General features: G+C 38.6%; 1 protein-coding gene across 1 annotated transcript in view; it reads right to left on the bottom strand.

The window, feature by feature from the left end:
* Positions 1–795: 795 nt before the first annotated feature.
* Positions 796–15,591, bottom strand: part of LOC126483928 (uncharacterized) — a 259,894-nt gene continuing 245,098 nt past the window's right edge. The window contains exons 4-5 of the mRNA XM_050107203.1: positions 11,242–11,473; positions 796–1,131 (exon numbers count right to left, since the gene is read on the bottom strand). Coding sequence (XP_049963160.1) covers positions 915–1,131; positions 11,242–11,473 — 449 coding nt within the window. The 3' untranslated portion in view covers positions 796–914. The remainder of the gene's footprint in view (positions 1,132–11,241; positions 11,474–15,591) is intronic.

The following is a 15,591-nucleotide window of genomic DNA, read 5'->3' as shown; positions in this document are numbered from 1 at the left end:
CAAATTTTCGCTATTTTTGATCTAAACTGCAGTTTTCAGCATAATAATGCAACAGTTGGCAGCCCCTTGTCACTCTCTGTTTTATGATTTTGTCTTCTGAAACAAACTAGGAACACACTCTAAATGTGTCATTTATTTTTATTCACACCCAGAATCATCATCAAAACATCAGTACATTAGGTGCATGTGCACAATGAAAGGTGTTCAATTTTTTTTTATTAAACATTGAAATTAGTGATATATTGTATCAGTTGCAGTATCTGTATTTTTAAAACAGTTGGTCATATTATTCTACCAAATTCCATGATTTTGATTAAAAATTGTTCTAGAGTTCAGTTACATCAACATTTTAAAATGAAATAACTGCAAAAAACTGAGAATTATTTGAATTGAATTACAATGTTACATTCAATAGAGAACAATTTATTATCTTAAGTTTCATTATTGATTATTATTGGCAGTATACAACACCATACAAAAATTGGAACAATCACTCACTTAACATCACCGACTTAACTTTTCATGACTTTTGCAAGGTATATTATTCAACTAATGCTGGATCAACCTTAAATTATCACTGACCTGAGAAAGTCTTATATCTGCACATAAGTAATTTCATGTTATAAAAATTGTCCTTGACAGTAGTTTGTACATCAGTTATATATAATTAACTTTACTTATAAGCTAAAATCATACAGTAAATCACATAAAAATGAAAGTTTCTCTAATGTGTTTCTACACAACAAATATAAATAACTTATACAACAAATTTTAGGAATTAGCTTTTGTTCACTACATTCTGAAATGTAATAAATAAATTAATGACTATGAAGTAACAAGAGAGTCATTTTCTTGCAGTCTTGACAATCAGTGAAGCTGTGAGAAATGATTTCACAACTTCTCATTTGCACTTTTTATGAATGTTTTTTATGTTGCTGCAATGACCTTCTTTTGCTTTCTGGATTCTCTGAAGATTCTGTTGCTACTTCAGTTGTGTTTTGTTCTTGAGTTTTGTTTGATCCTGACAATGTAATTCCTAAAAGATTACTCAGGAATGAAATACTTTCTTCAGCTGATTCATTTACTGCTGCAATTAAAGCTTCTTCATTGATGTCTTCATCAGTTGTCTCACTGGAGGAAAAAAACGCCATTGATACATACACCAGGTAACTTTATCTATAGCTTTAAATTTTGTTTATTTAGCAGTGTGCGGAAATTTTGTATTAAGATTTCAGATTAAACATTGCCACAGTAATCTTATATATGAAAGATTGAACATCATTTTAGGGTGGAGAAATGTAAGAAGCACAGAACACGTTTCAAAACTAAACAATTATTAATTTTTGCTTCACTAACATTGTTGAAATCATAAATATGGGTAATAAGGTTTTTTAAGTTCATTGGGGTATGTGAAAGATACTATTGACAATAACAGTGTATTTATTATCAGAAGGAAGGGAAATAAATGTAGTAAAAACAGCAAAACAACCTCAGTTTATATCAGCACCATAGGTATTCTCACACTCCTTGTGTTTGACTGGATAGATAAATTAAGCTTTACACTGACAACATGTGCAAGGACAGAGCAAACCTCAAACTAAATGAACAGGGTTCTCAAGAGCCATTAATTTGAATGTCCACTTTTATAGAAGTTTTTTCACGGTGACAAAGAATCATACCTTCTGCTAATATGTTCATCTCCGCATACCTAATGTACACAACACTCCCAAGGATCTGCCACACAAGTTCTTGCACCTGCTCCTAAGATCTACAACTATATTGTTCTTTCCAGTGTCAAGTTACCCGTTAATCTGTGCCCCAGAAGACTTCTCATTATCAAGTAAAGGTAGTTTAAACAGATATATGGATAGATTCGCATTGGATCAGTTATATCTGCTAGGAAGTTTCAATAGTGCTAAAGATCATTGCCACAGCTAATTGATTTGTGAAATTGTAAATATTAGGCACTGGGTAATGATCTGGTATAGTACATGCATTTAACTTCCTGTAGTCGCCACATGGTCTCCATGACCCATCTTTTTTTCTTTACCAAATGTATGGGTGACACCCATGGGCTGTCTGATCTACTTAAAGTACCTGATGCCAGTAATGCCTCGAATTCTGCTTTTGCTGCCACAAACTGATCGGGTGCTAACCTGCACAGTCATTGATGTATTGGCTGACCGGGCGTGGTGTAAACGCAGTGTACAGTTTTGTGAGTTACTGCGGATTTTTCTGCGACTGTGTTATCATTTATGGCTTGTAGCACCACATCACAGTTATGCTTGCCAGTGCAGTATGTGTCACGTTACATGATGCCATCTACTGTCTCTTGATGTCATTTAATCTGTGCATGAGCAAGTTCTATGGTAATGTACATGTCACAAAGAAAGTCTGCACCCAATATCGCCTCTCACACCTCTTCCAGAATGAAGGTCCACTGACAGCTTTGTGAGAAACCTAAAGCAACTTCTATTTTATGTGTTCCATGAGCAACAATGGGTGACTTATTTTGCTGTGGTTAATTGCATCAATGGAGTGCCATCCATTCCTTGATAGTCAGTAAAGGGGAGCACACTCACATCGGATCCCGAGTCTATTAGGTAGCAACGGTTCGACTTGACATCTCTGACATAAAGCCATTTGGAGGTGGTAAGAAAATTATTGACATTACTCAACTGTCTGTTGTTTTTATCGATCTCATCTCATTGTTGCAGGCACTTTGTGCTACTGCAGCTCGTTGCACCTATTGCAGGCCGCCGCTCATGTTTGGGTATGCGCATGGCTGCAAACACTTTGTTGCTCTATCCGCGAAGCGTCGGTAGTACCAACATACACTTTCAACATACACTGGTACCAACATACACTTCTTCCCCATTAAAGATTGCCATGCAATTCATCTATGGATTGCCTATGGTCGCATGGACTTTTTCTGCTATCTCCAAGAGATTCTGCATGTTGTCTTTTTCATGACTAACTAGTGCGGCTTTTACCATGCTTGATAATTGATCTAGCCAGATGTGTTTGAGCATCGCATCTGACAATTCTTCGGCATTGACGATACCGTGCAAATGCTTCCAAAATACCAACAGTGTCCTGTCACCTATAGCTTCTTCTTTAAGCACCTGCCATATGCATTGATTTAACAGTTTACACATTCTGGTGAGTGATACATTTTTCAATGCTGTGTACAGTTGTTCTGCTGGAGGTCAGAGTATTACATCTTCTGCTGTAGTTGCTGCTCTAGCATCCAGCGCTGTCACCATTATCATGAACTTTGTCTGCTCATCATGGATCTTTCTTTGGGCAAACGTGAGCTCAATCATTACAAACCATAGCTGCAATTTGTCCAGCAGGAACTGCAGTGTTCGAATTTTTACGTGCTGCATGTTTTCTGGCGAGCTGTTGGTTTGTACAGCCACACGCATGTTTGATGTTGGAGTAATAGGCGTCTCCAACGGTAACTTCAGTGCTTCAAGTTGTTCATGGATCTGTTCTTGAAAGTTCACCAGCTGCATCTCTTCATTCCTCCACAAACTTTCTGAAGTCACTGAATTCTCTTGTTTGTACATCGCAATTTTCTTTATGTTCAGCCACTGAGGCTAATTAATAATTATTTCTGATAGAGAGTAATGCTTTCAAGAATATAATTTTATTTTTGCATGTTGTTGAACACAGGAATGATACCAAAGCAAAGATATAGATAAAAAAAGATGGCAAAGCACTAGAACAAAACCAAAGAATAAACACATCAGAAATAACATTCTTCACAGAATAAATGCCAAAGTCCACTGTGCGATTTTTTTGTGCCACCAGGCGGTTCCCACACCACCATTCAGTACATCTAGGCAAGCGCTCTACCATCTCAACTTTACAGAAGCTAGCAAGAGAGCTTCTGTAAAGTTTGGAAGGTAGGAGACGAGGTACTGGCAGAAGTAAAGCTGTGAGTACTGGGCGTGAGTCGTGCTTCGGTAGCTCAGATGGTAGTGCACTTGCCCGTGAAAGGCAAAGGTCCCGAGTTCGAGTCTCGGTCGGGCACACAGCTTTAATCTTCTAGGAAGTTTCATATCAGTGCACACTCCGCTGCAGAGTGAAAATCTCATTCTGGAAACATCCCCCAGGCTGTGGCTAAGCCATGTCTCTGCAATATCCTTTCTTTCAGGAGTGCTAGTTCTGCATGGTTCGCAGGAGAACTTCTGTAACGTTTGGAAGGTAGGAGACGAGGTACTGGCAGAAGTAAAGTTGTGAGTACCGAGCGTGAGTTGTGCTTCGGTAGATCAGATGGTAGAGCACTTGCCCGCGAAAGGCAAAGGTCCCGAGTTCGAGTCTCGGTCGCGCACACAGTTATAATCTGCCAGGAAGTTTCATATCAGCGCACACTCCGCTGCAGAGTGAAAATCTCATTTTGGAAACATCCCCCAGGCTGTGGCTAAGCCATGTCTCTGGAATATCCTTTCTTTCAGGAGTGCTAGTTCTGCATGGTTCGCAGGAGAGCTTCTGTAAAGTTTGGAAGGTAGGAGACGAGGTACTGGCAGTAGTAAAGCTGTGAGTACTGGGCGTGAGTCGTGCTTCGGTAGCTCAGATGGTAGAGCACTTGCCCGCGAAAGGCAAAGGTCCCGAGATCGAGTTTTGGTTGGGCACACAGTTTTAATCTGCCAGGAAGTTTCATATCAGCGCACACTCCGCTGCAGAGTGAAAATCTCATTCTTTAGCACTATTGATTGTAAAAAAGCTTATCACCAAGTACCGGTTGCAGAGGAAGACTTACTGAAAACAGCAGTTACAACACCTTTGGTTTAATTCGAATATGTCCAAATGCCTTTTGGGTTAAAGAATGCAGCTAAAACATGATAACGATTTATTGATGAAGTGTTGCGTGAGTTGAAAGGATGCTTCAGATGTCTTGATGACATATTAATCTCATCAACAATGGCAAAACTGCACAAGAAGTTGTCCACATTGTTCGCCTGAATAAAACAGTACAAAATAATAGTCAACAAAGGAAAATGCAAACTGCGAAAACGGCATGTGATGTTTCTAGGATATGAAGTTTCGGTGGAGGGCATACGCCTGCAAGAGGACAAGGTAGCAGTAATCGACAATGTGAACCACCCCGAGACTTACTGTCAACTCAGAACATTTTCATGTGTGGTAGATTTCTATAGACAGCATTTGGTGCGAGCTTCACTAGTACAAGCACCCTTCACAGACACTCTCACAGGTAAAAATGCAAATGGCAAACGACCGTTGCAATGGAACGTGGACATGGAGAGAGCATTTCAACACTTATAGGCTGACTTATGAAAAGCAGTACTCATTACTCATCCGGTACCAAAAGCACTGCTGTCATTAGTAGTTGATGGCAGCCAAGTTGATTTGGGAGCTGCACTGCACCAGAAAATAAATGACAAATGGCAGCCTTTGGGGTTTTTCTCATGAAAACTTACAGACCCACAAAGGAAATGGAGTGCATACGACAGAGAACTATTAGCGATATATGAAGCTATCTGGTACTTTCACCCATATGTAGAGGCAAGAGCATTTACTGTATACACCGACCATAAACCAGTAGCCTTTGCATTCAGTAAGTCATAGGATAACTGTTCTTCATGTCAATTTCACCACTTAGAATACATCAGTCAACTTACTACAGATATCAACCACATCAAGTAAGCCGAAAACATGGCCACTGATTTCCTGTCGCGGGTCTTGTTTATTTCACAAACCACAGACTACGATAAATTAGCCGCAACACAAGCTAATGACGCACAACTCCAACATTACTTACAGGATGTAACAACTGGACTTAAGTTAAAATTAGTCCAGCCAGCGGGCACAAATGTGAAGATATGGTGCGACATAGCTACGAACAAACCCGGGCCTTTCATCCCAAGGCAACCACGGAAAGAGGTTTTCGACAGCATACACGGACTCAGTCATCTGGGTAGCAGAGCAACTATCAAACTACTCACAGAACATTTTGTCTGGCTGAGTATAAGGAAGGCTTGCCACCGTTGGGCAACAACATGCATGCTGTGCCAAAGGAACAAGATTGGACGGCATGTACGTAAAGCAGTTGGAGATTTCCCCCCATGTTCATTTAGACATTGTGCGCCCTCTACCACCTTAGGAAGGCTACAAGTATTTGTTGACATCAGTGGACTGGTTTACGAGATGGGCGGAAGCTTCTCCACATTTCAGCAGAGATGGTAGCTTGAGTATTTTTGGCTTCTCGGATCTCCCGTTTTGGATGTCCACTATATGTGACAACTGATCAAGGACGACAATTTGAATCCACTTTGTTTCAACAAGTAGCCAGGCTCTGTAGATTCTGACATCACCGCACCACCACTTATCACCCAACGAGCAACGGCTTGGTTGAGCGGTGGCACAGATCATTAAAGACAGCATTGATGTGCCATAAGGACAGCTGGACTTCAGCGTTGCCAGTGGCGCTGCTACGTCTCTGAACTGCCCACAAATCAGACCTACGTGCATCCATGGCTGAACTGGTTGCCAGCAGAATTTTTTGTTGAACTGATGGAAGTGACAGTGGGTGACATCCCTTATGTCTTACCACAAGTCCACAACCACATGGCACAGCTACGACTGACACCTGGTTCTCGACATTGCACCAACGCACCATTCGTTCACAGGCAGCTTAGCGATTGCCCTTATGTGTGGCTGAGAACAGACATTGTACGAACACCTCTTCAGCTGCCGTATACTGGGCCGTATAAAGAACTCATGAGAGATGAACATACGGTGCAGATAAATCATGACGGGAAGCGACAAACTGTTTCCATTGAGAGAGTTAAACAGGCACACATGTGGCCACCAGCTGATGAAGAAAATCAAGAACCAGTGAAGAACTGCCCCCTACACAATATGATGAAGAGGTGTTGCCCGCAGAGAGCAACACGCCAAGCCAGAAGCAGGAAACCACACCAGAAGACCCACTGTTGTCGGATAAGTGCTTAAGGGTGGGCAGAATTATAAAATACTTTGCTCTACAAAGGGGGGCTGTTTAGGAACCGCCAGGTGACAACAACATCACACAGTGGACTTTGGCGTTTATTCTGTGAAGAATATTATTTACAATGTGTTTACTCTTTGGTTTTGTTCTAGTGCTATGCTATCTTCTTTTATATATCTTTGCTTTGGTATTGTTCCTGTGTTCAGCTACATGCAAAATAAAGTTACATTTCTGAACACATTACTCTCTCTTGAAAATAATTATTAATTAGCCTCAGTGGCTTTAGTGGTATTAGAATATTGCTAGGATATTTTTTGAAAGATTTCTTGAAGCCTTCAGCTGCCATTCTCTTTATTTCCTGTATGAATGTACAGTTTCAGACTTAGGCCATTTTCAAGTATTTTATTGACGATCTTTTAGTAGCAGATTATGTCATATACATTGTTGCTCCTATGACCTCAAGTTATGCCCATAAAATAAATCCAAGGTGTTCACACTATTTAGGAGCACATTACTTTCGAGCACTGCTTGGATTCATTTTATGAGCATAACATGATGTTATAGGAGCAACGACGTATATGACATAATCTGCTACTAAAAAATCATCCATGAAATACTTGAAAATGGCCTAAGGCCGAAATTGTACAGGAAATAAAGAGAATGGCAGCTGAGGGCTTCAAGAAATTCTTAAAAAAATTCATCACAGCTATGGACTCTGTTGCATTGAAAATTATTGCTAGGATAAGTGCGCAGGAAGCTATGCTACTTAAAAGAGCATAAAGCTTTGGTTTCATTTCAAGTTTTGATTTATTGAAATGTAGTCTGGTTTGAATATTACATAAACATAGATCCGAAGCGAATGTTCTTTGGATATTTGGAACATTGTTTTTATGTTTGTGAAGATGTGTAGTAAGCGTGCGCCTCCGTAGCATTACTGCCTACCATGCAGGGGGCTCAGGTTCAATTCCTGGCAGGGGACTGGGTGTTGTGTGTCCATCATCATTTTCATCATCATCATCATCGACTTGCAAGTAACCGAAGTGGTGTGAACTAAAAAGGACTTGCAATACGGCAGCCGAACTCCCTTGAATGGGGCCTCCCGACCAACAATGCCATACGATCATTTCATTTTTTTTTTTTTTTTTTTTTTTTTTTGTAGGAAGCTAGGAGATACAATACTATTTGAAGTTAGTGGAATATGAAGATGCTGATAAGAATATCTTTGGTGTCTGCTGTTATACACACAAGGTTTGCCTCATCATGTGTAATTTATTGAGTTATACTTCAAAGTTAATGAGGCTTCCCTCAAAACTTCTCCTTGCCATAACTGTCCTTGTGACAGGATTTTAGGGATTTCTCACTTTTCCCTTCCGCAATTTAACACCATATTAGTATCTTTTGCTATTCATCAACCTATTTCTTCAACAGAAAATAGGTATGCCTGAAGCAGTAAATGACATTACTCTACCTGCTATTATTCTACTTCTCTTAAGTAACTATTGCTTTCCTTATCTTTTATCTGAAACTATTTATACATACTAGTGTACTAGCAGTGTTTTACCTAAAAATGCCAAAGTATTGTTCATACAATGTTTCATAAAATTTTATTACCCATGTGATCATCTACAGTCAATTGGTTATAATGAAGTATTTCTTTTTGTTTGGAACCATATTAATTAAGAGAAATTGTTACTAGAGTGTGTAATGGTAAAATTGGAGTGAGCTAATAAGTAATTTTAAGAGTACTGACACAATTTGTTAGAATGTTCTGATTTCATTCTTCCTAATTCCATGTTTCAGTTTTCCAAAAACTTTAAAGATCTTAATATCAGGCCTAAAGATCAGCCACACCCAAAATTATTTTTGCCACTATAGCCACTGTACTTGTCAGAGTCCAGGAATTGATATTATGCTATTACTGATATAATTTTTCTGACCAGACAACACTCTTCATTATTCAGTTGGACCACTAATTAAGAATTTGCACAAAATCAGCAAAATTTAAAACTTTGCAGTTTTACTTGTAAATCAGTAATCTATTTCAGAGGCATACAGTGTGCCAATCAAATTGTACTGTGAATCTTTATACATGTCTAACCAGCTGCCTTTTCATTAAAGCAAATTATTGTTGGAACTTAAAGGTCATCTACTCTATTAAATGTCCACCCCGCATTTTTATACAGTATAATGTAACAATCAAGATTACAATATATCTTTCTGGCATGCTTTATATATCTCACCATTCCAAAAATCTTCTGTCTGAATCTGATAATCACACGAGAAACATCTATGTAAAAAATCCATATACCGCAATCACTGCACTAACATCTCTGCATCACTCACTTGCTTAAACATGTAATCATCATTTGGTAATTGTACTGTACACATGCGTGTGTTAAAGTTCATGGTCAGTTTTGAAAACATTAACATCTCAGTGTAAGGAGTTCACAGTTATGTGTTGGAATCCACATTTCTGTAGTGAACAACAGAGCACATACATGCATAAACTTCTGGTTTGTTGTGTCAGTTATGATGAACTATGTTATGAAAGACAGTTATGCTCACTGACTTTGATTACTGAACATCAGTTAGTGAACAATTGCTTAGTTTGTTTTGAGAGTGACTTCAGTAAATTACAAAGTAATGTTATGTGTACACAAGTTTACTAAAGACAATAGTAAGGAACTAATCAAATGAACTACCACTGAATGTGACTTTTGTTTAAGATGTCAAGATAAAAGGGTGCTACACTGTGTTGTTTAATGATACTGTTTTGTATGAAAATTGGCTGGACAGTGTTTATGAGAGCTACCGCCGAAATAATGTAGAAAGTACAGCTAATTGTTAGAGACTAGTCATCACTCAGTAGTGTGTTGAGGAAAATAGATCTGCCCACTAATGAATCTAAAAATCCTTAGTTCTGAGCTCATTGTTGTTGGACATAGTTAAAATGTCTAAACAGTTTTTTGGTTTGAGACTATGAACATATGGTGCTACCGAGGAAAGAAGAGACAGCAAGCAAGTCCACTTATATGTTGAATAGCAGATGAAATATTACAGAACAAGGTACTGGTTAAGATGGTACATAACAATGTATTCAGAATCAAGAAGATGTGATAATGGGATAACCAAAATGAAGCAAAATTAGAACATTTCATTTTCAAATGAAGTAGAAAACAATGAGACCCTTCTGTGAGTACATTTGGTAATGAGATACAAGGTATTATTCAAAATTCCTCTACATCTACATCAGTGCAGAATGTATTTTTATTTCAGTTGCCAGACCAGAACATCTGATATATTAGCAGGTTCATTTCAGTGAGCAGAAAATAAAATTAAGCAAAAAGTATCCATCACTCATCCAAATTTAAGTGTGGTCTAAGGCTCTGTCACCTGTTTACCTTCCCTTAAATTATGAAATGTCTTACAGTACTGTTTTCTTGTTCTGCTCTGTGACATGGTACAGAGCCTGAATTTTTAGTAAAGAAGAAAGGATCTCCAGTTCATGACCAGTCACCATCAGTAAGATTTTCTGAAGTATTTCTACATTATACAAGACACATGACACTGCAACTCTGTTGATACAGCCACAACAAATTTCCACTCTTCTCCTCTTTCACTCTAGTTCTATTGATAAGGCCATGATCAGTACCCCCGATATCCCTGCCCTTCCTTTTTTAAAAAGTGAAAGTGCTTTGTTCTTAATTCTCTCACTGCCAATGATAAATTAAATGTTAAAATTCTATCTGTTTGACACTTTGGGTACTACCTAACAAGCAAAACTGGCTGCCATAGAATTTGAAAGAGATAGGGAGATCAAATATAGTGTGTGTGTGTGTGTGTGTGTGTGTGTGTGTGTGTGTGTGTGTGTGTGTGTGTGTGTGTGTGTGAGCACACAAAAGTAATTCGTCCACCCACAGAGAGGTACTGAACCTATATATTTGTCATGTAAAGGACAACCACTTTTACCATGACAATTTGAAACATCAAATTGGTTAGAACAGCTGGCTCATTGTGATAATTTATAATTAGAAAAAAAGATTCATATGGCAATAACACATTGCATACAGAATATTAAGTTTGTTGTAGTCTAGCATTATACACTATCCTACATCTAACAAAACGCATATGTTACAAATATATATATTTGTATTTGCATTTGTACTTTTTGTAATGAAGTGACAGCATTACTGAAAATTCTAATATAAATCCAGGTTGCTATGCCAATGGTCACGGCCAATTACAAATAAATATGTGTTACTTACACGGTATTGGCTGGTGGCAGTGTGGCATTCACTGGTGGATCCGGAACCATTCCATCTGATCCCATTCGAAAGCAGCCAAGTGGGAACTGAGCTTGTACATCACCAAGTAGAGCAGGTTCCAACTGCAAGCACCATCTCAACCCATCAGAGGTAGGTGCAAGATCACTAAATCGTGCGCACAGTTGTGTGAGGCCACCCAGCATATTTAGACACACTGGATCTGGTTTTGCACCTACCAATGTGAAATCAACAAAATGAATTATTCAGTTCTAAAAGAAGAGTCATTTATAGTTTCACCCCCTACTACAGAAAACAATCTTTTATTATAAATTTGAAATGCATGTTAATAATAAGATATTAAAGGTATATGCAATTAATCCAGATTATAGCAGTATAGCAGTATACATCACCCAAAAGACAATCATTGATGGAATCAAATGTGGAGTCCTGTGTGACCAGGGAAATCTATGCTTTGGTTCTGAAAACAGAGTACTAAATAGCTGAAGTGTGTTTATTTTCCCAAATATATAATGAGTCAATTACTGTGACACAAAAACATTTTGCCTGTCCTTCCTTTTAAATCCAGTGTTGTCTCTTTAGATCATGAGATAATGGAATGGGTTGCATATCTAAGAAAAACTGTATGTCCATTACAAATAAACCATCTGGCCATCCTAGGAGCATTAAAATCACAAAAGTATCACTGCCATTAAAAAGTCCACACACTAGCCTCCAAGGCAATGTTCAAAAACATGCTGTTGCATTCGAGATTTCTGATAAATTTGTAAGCTGAGTTTTCAGTACAGATCTGTATCTCCACCCATACAAAACTGTGAGTACACAGGAATTAAGTCAGAAGACTTTTTTCAGGTGTCCTTTCATAAATAGCTACAAGCAAAGTTTTATGGAACACCATTTACATCTCTCTGCATAATTTATTGAAATGCTCTTACTAGGCTACAGTTAACCATTTATAGGTTCACCAAATACTCCCTAACAACCTGATGGTCCCACGGGGTGCAGGATTTCCAGTTTGAGTGTTGAGGAGCCCCCACCTCCCCCTCTCTGGCACCCACTTTCTACGAATGTGACATGCAATAAACCTTGCAGCCAGAATTGCTACACTATGAAGGAAAAATTGATTCAGAAGACTTCTGGATTCATACTGCTTATTGTTCTCATTTCTTTATGCAGAAAATGTTTGTGGTACATCAAATTTTATAGTGGAGTGATATTTAGTGCCGGATCACAGTCCGGATGCAATACCTTGCACTTCTTTTTGCAGCTTTGATGCTGAGGTTAAAAAACCAGCTTTAAATTCCTGTGGAGGAAATCACAGAAGATTCACCACTAATTTTTAAGTTATATTGAAAAGAATTATGGGGTGACTTCAAACAGTATGTAACATGTCGTCCACACTAAGAACATTGAGAACATTGGCACATTGTTTTCTGGGCTTCCTCTGGACACATTTCTGCTGTGATATGGTTAACAAATGCATCACAGTGCAGGACTGAAATGGCGCAGCAACTGGAAACACACTCAAAAGTTGATTTAAGCAGGACAGCACTATTCTTGTGGGCTAAATGTCTAAATTGCACAGATTAACCATGAAATTCTGGTGGTATATGGACCAAATGTAAATTTGTGTCCAGTCACAGTGAAATCGTGCCAACAACATGACAAAGGCCACACAGGAGCATTTGATAGTGATTGCCCGTAGATGACAATGTCTAGCAATCAAGGAACCAATTTGCAGTAAGTGCAGATTTTTATAAGATTTGGATTTTCACACAACAGTACTCAGATGGCACCCTGACCGAGAAGTGGATTCCTATCATCAAGGCATTGAAAAATTAATAGAACATTCTGACTGTTGTTTACAGAGTATTGGTGATTATGTCAAAAAATAGTGTAATGTGCCTCTGTCACTCTGGAGTGTGGTGCAGCACTCAATATGAGTTACTTGACCTGCAATAACAACATATAACTTATAATAGGAGGAAACATTCCATGTGGGAAAAATATATCTAAAAACAAAGATGATGTGGCTTACCAAACGAAAGCGCTGGCATGTTGATAGATACACAAACAACCACAAACATACACACAAAATTCAAGCTTTCGCAACCAACGGTTGCTTCGTCAGGAAAGAGGAGTGTTTGTTGGTAATGAGGATCACCCTGTGGCTAAACATGCCTTGGTGCACGGCCAGCACATCTTAGCACACTGTTACACCATCCGGGTTATCTAGATACTTCCCACTAACACCAACCTGTCAGAACTCCGGAGATGGGAACTTGCCCTTCAGTATATCCTCTCTTCTCATTACCCACCAGGCCTCAACCTCCGCTAATGTCAAGTTGCTGCCGCTCATACCTCACCTATCATTCAACAACATCTTTGCCTCTGTACTTCTGCCTCGACTGATATATCTGCCCAAACTCTTTGCCTTTACAAATCTCTGTTTGTGTCTGTGTATGTGCGGATGGATATGTGTGTGTGTGCGAGTGTATACTTGTCCTTTCTTCCCCCTAAGATAAGTCTTTCCGCTCTCGGGATTGGAATGACTCCTTACCCTCTCCCTTAAAACCCACATCCTTTCGTCTTTCCCTCTCCTTCACTCTTTCCTGACGAAGCAACCGTTGGTTGCTAAAGCTTGAATTTTATGTGTATGTTTGTGTTTATTTGTGTATCTATCAACATGCCAGCGCTTTTGTTTGGTAAGTCACATCGTCTTTGTTTTTAGACAACATATAACTTAATTTTTTAAGTGCCCTCATAGCAAACTGACCAAACAACAAGCTCTGGAATATAAAACTTTCATTCATACATTTCTGTATATTCCTTCCTGTAAGGAAAAGATGGCCTGATGAACATATCCAGATATATAACGGTTGTTAAAACACCATTAATAGGTAACTGTCACCAAAGCAAGAGGGTGGTTTGAAAAGTTTTTGGAACAGAATAGAAAAAAAGTACTTACATCACTGAAACTTTTTTATTTTTCAATGTAGTCTCCTTGTAGATTAACACACTTGGCCCAATGATGTTCCAGTGCCTTGATCCCATCTCAGAAATAAATTTCCTCCAGGCCTGCAAAATAGTTGTCAACTCTGGCTATCAATTCTTTGTTTGAAGTGAATCTTCATCCACCAAGAAAAATTTTCAGTTTTGGGAAGAGATGGAAGTCTGACAGAGCCATATCAGGTGAATGTGGCAACAATTCATACCTTAGTTAATGTAATTTTGCCATGGCGACAGCACATGTTTTTGATACAGCATCAAGAGTCATGGCACCTATCTTGCAGATAATTTTTTCATTTCTAACTCTTCAGTTAAAATGTGATATACCCTTTCAGATGACATCTGGCAAGTGTGAGCAATTTCACACACTTTCAACTGGCGATCCTCAATGACCATTTTGTGCACTTTCGCAATGATTTCTGGAGTAGTGACACACCTTGGCCAACCACTGCACTGATCATCATCTATGCTCTCCAACCAGTTTAAATTCATTTGTCCACTTGGCAACAGTTGAATATGAAGGAGCTGAGTCCCCCAATGTATTCTGGAAATCAGCATGAATGTTCTTTGCTTTCATACCTTTCTTTATGAAGTACTTAATCACTGCTCGAATCTCGATTTTTTCCATCTTCACAAATCGCAACAACAGAGCCACATCACAACCACAGCTCTCTTCCAAGAGCAATGACGTGGCACATGTTTACAGGCAACAGTCCAATGAATATCATGTGAACAACTCGTTGCGCTAGTGCTGACCTCTCATGGTGATTCCAGGAACTTTTTAAACCACCCTCATACTATGACCTATGAGCTTATGGAAGATAAATTTAATGCAGTAAAATTAGCAGAATAGCACCTATCTTTTGAAAAGATTGCTGTTTCGTCAGGTATACTAAATAGCTGCTAATTATCTATTTCTGCCAGCTTATTATTTACGTTTTGGCATTTATATTTATCAAGAACAGAAGCTGTCCTCTTACAGTAAAAACAGAGATCTGTTTATGTTGAAAACTGTCATGTGTCATAGTGCTATTGGTAATCCAAAAACCTTGCAGCAAGGCACATTATTTGTAGAAATGACTAGTATTAACTTATATGTTTTCAATTTGCTTTTCAATTTATTGCAGTTCTCAATTGCATGATTTAAATCTGGTGATAGTTTACTGAAGAACTTTCGAACAGAATGCGGATCCTCACTCTGAACTCTAGGCTGGGAGACAACATCTACATGAAAATTATGTATTGATCTTTTATTAAATTTTGTTAATCACAGCTAATCTCAAATTAATTTTTATTATTACCAATGGATACCTTTCAGGAGCA

The sequence above is a fragment of the Schistocerca serialis genome, chromosome 6, assembly GCF_023864345.2.
Source record: "Schistocerca serialis cubense isolate TAMUIC-IGC-003099 chromosome 6, iqSchSeri2.2, whole genome shotgun sequence".
Taxonomy (NCBI): domain Eukaryota; kingdom Metazoa; phylum Arthropoda; class Insecta; order Orthoptera; family Acrididae; genus Schistocerca; species Schistocerca serialis.
The sequence above is the reverse complement of the archived record's forward strand: the minus strand, read 5'-3'. Positions and strand labels throughout refer to the sequence as shown.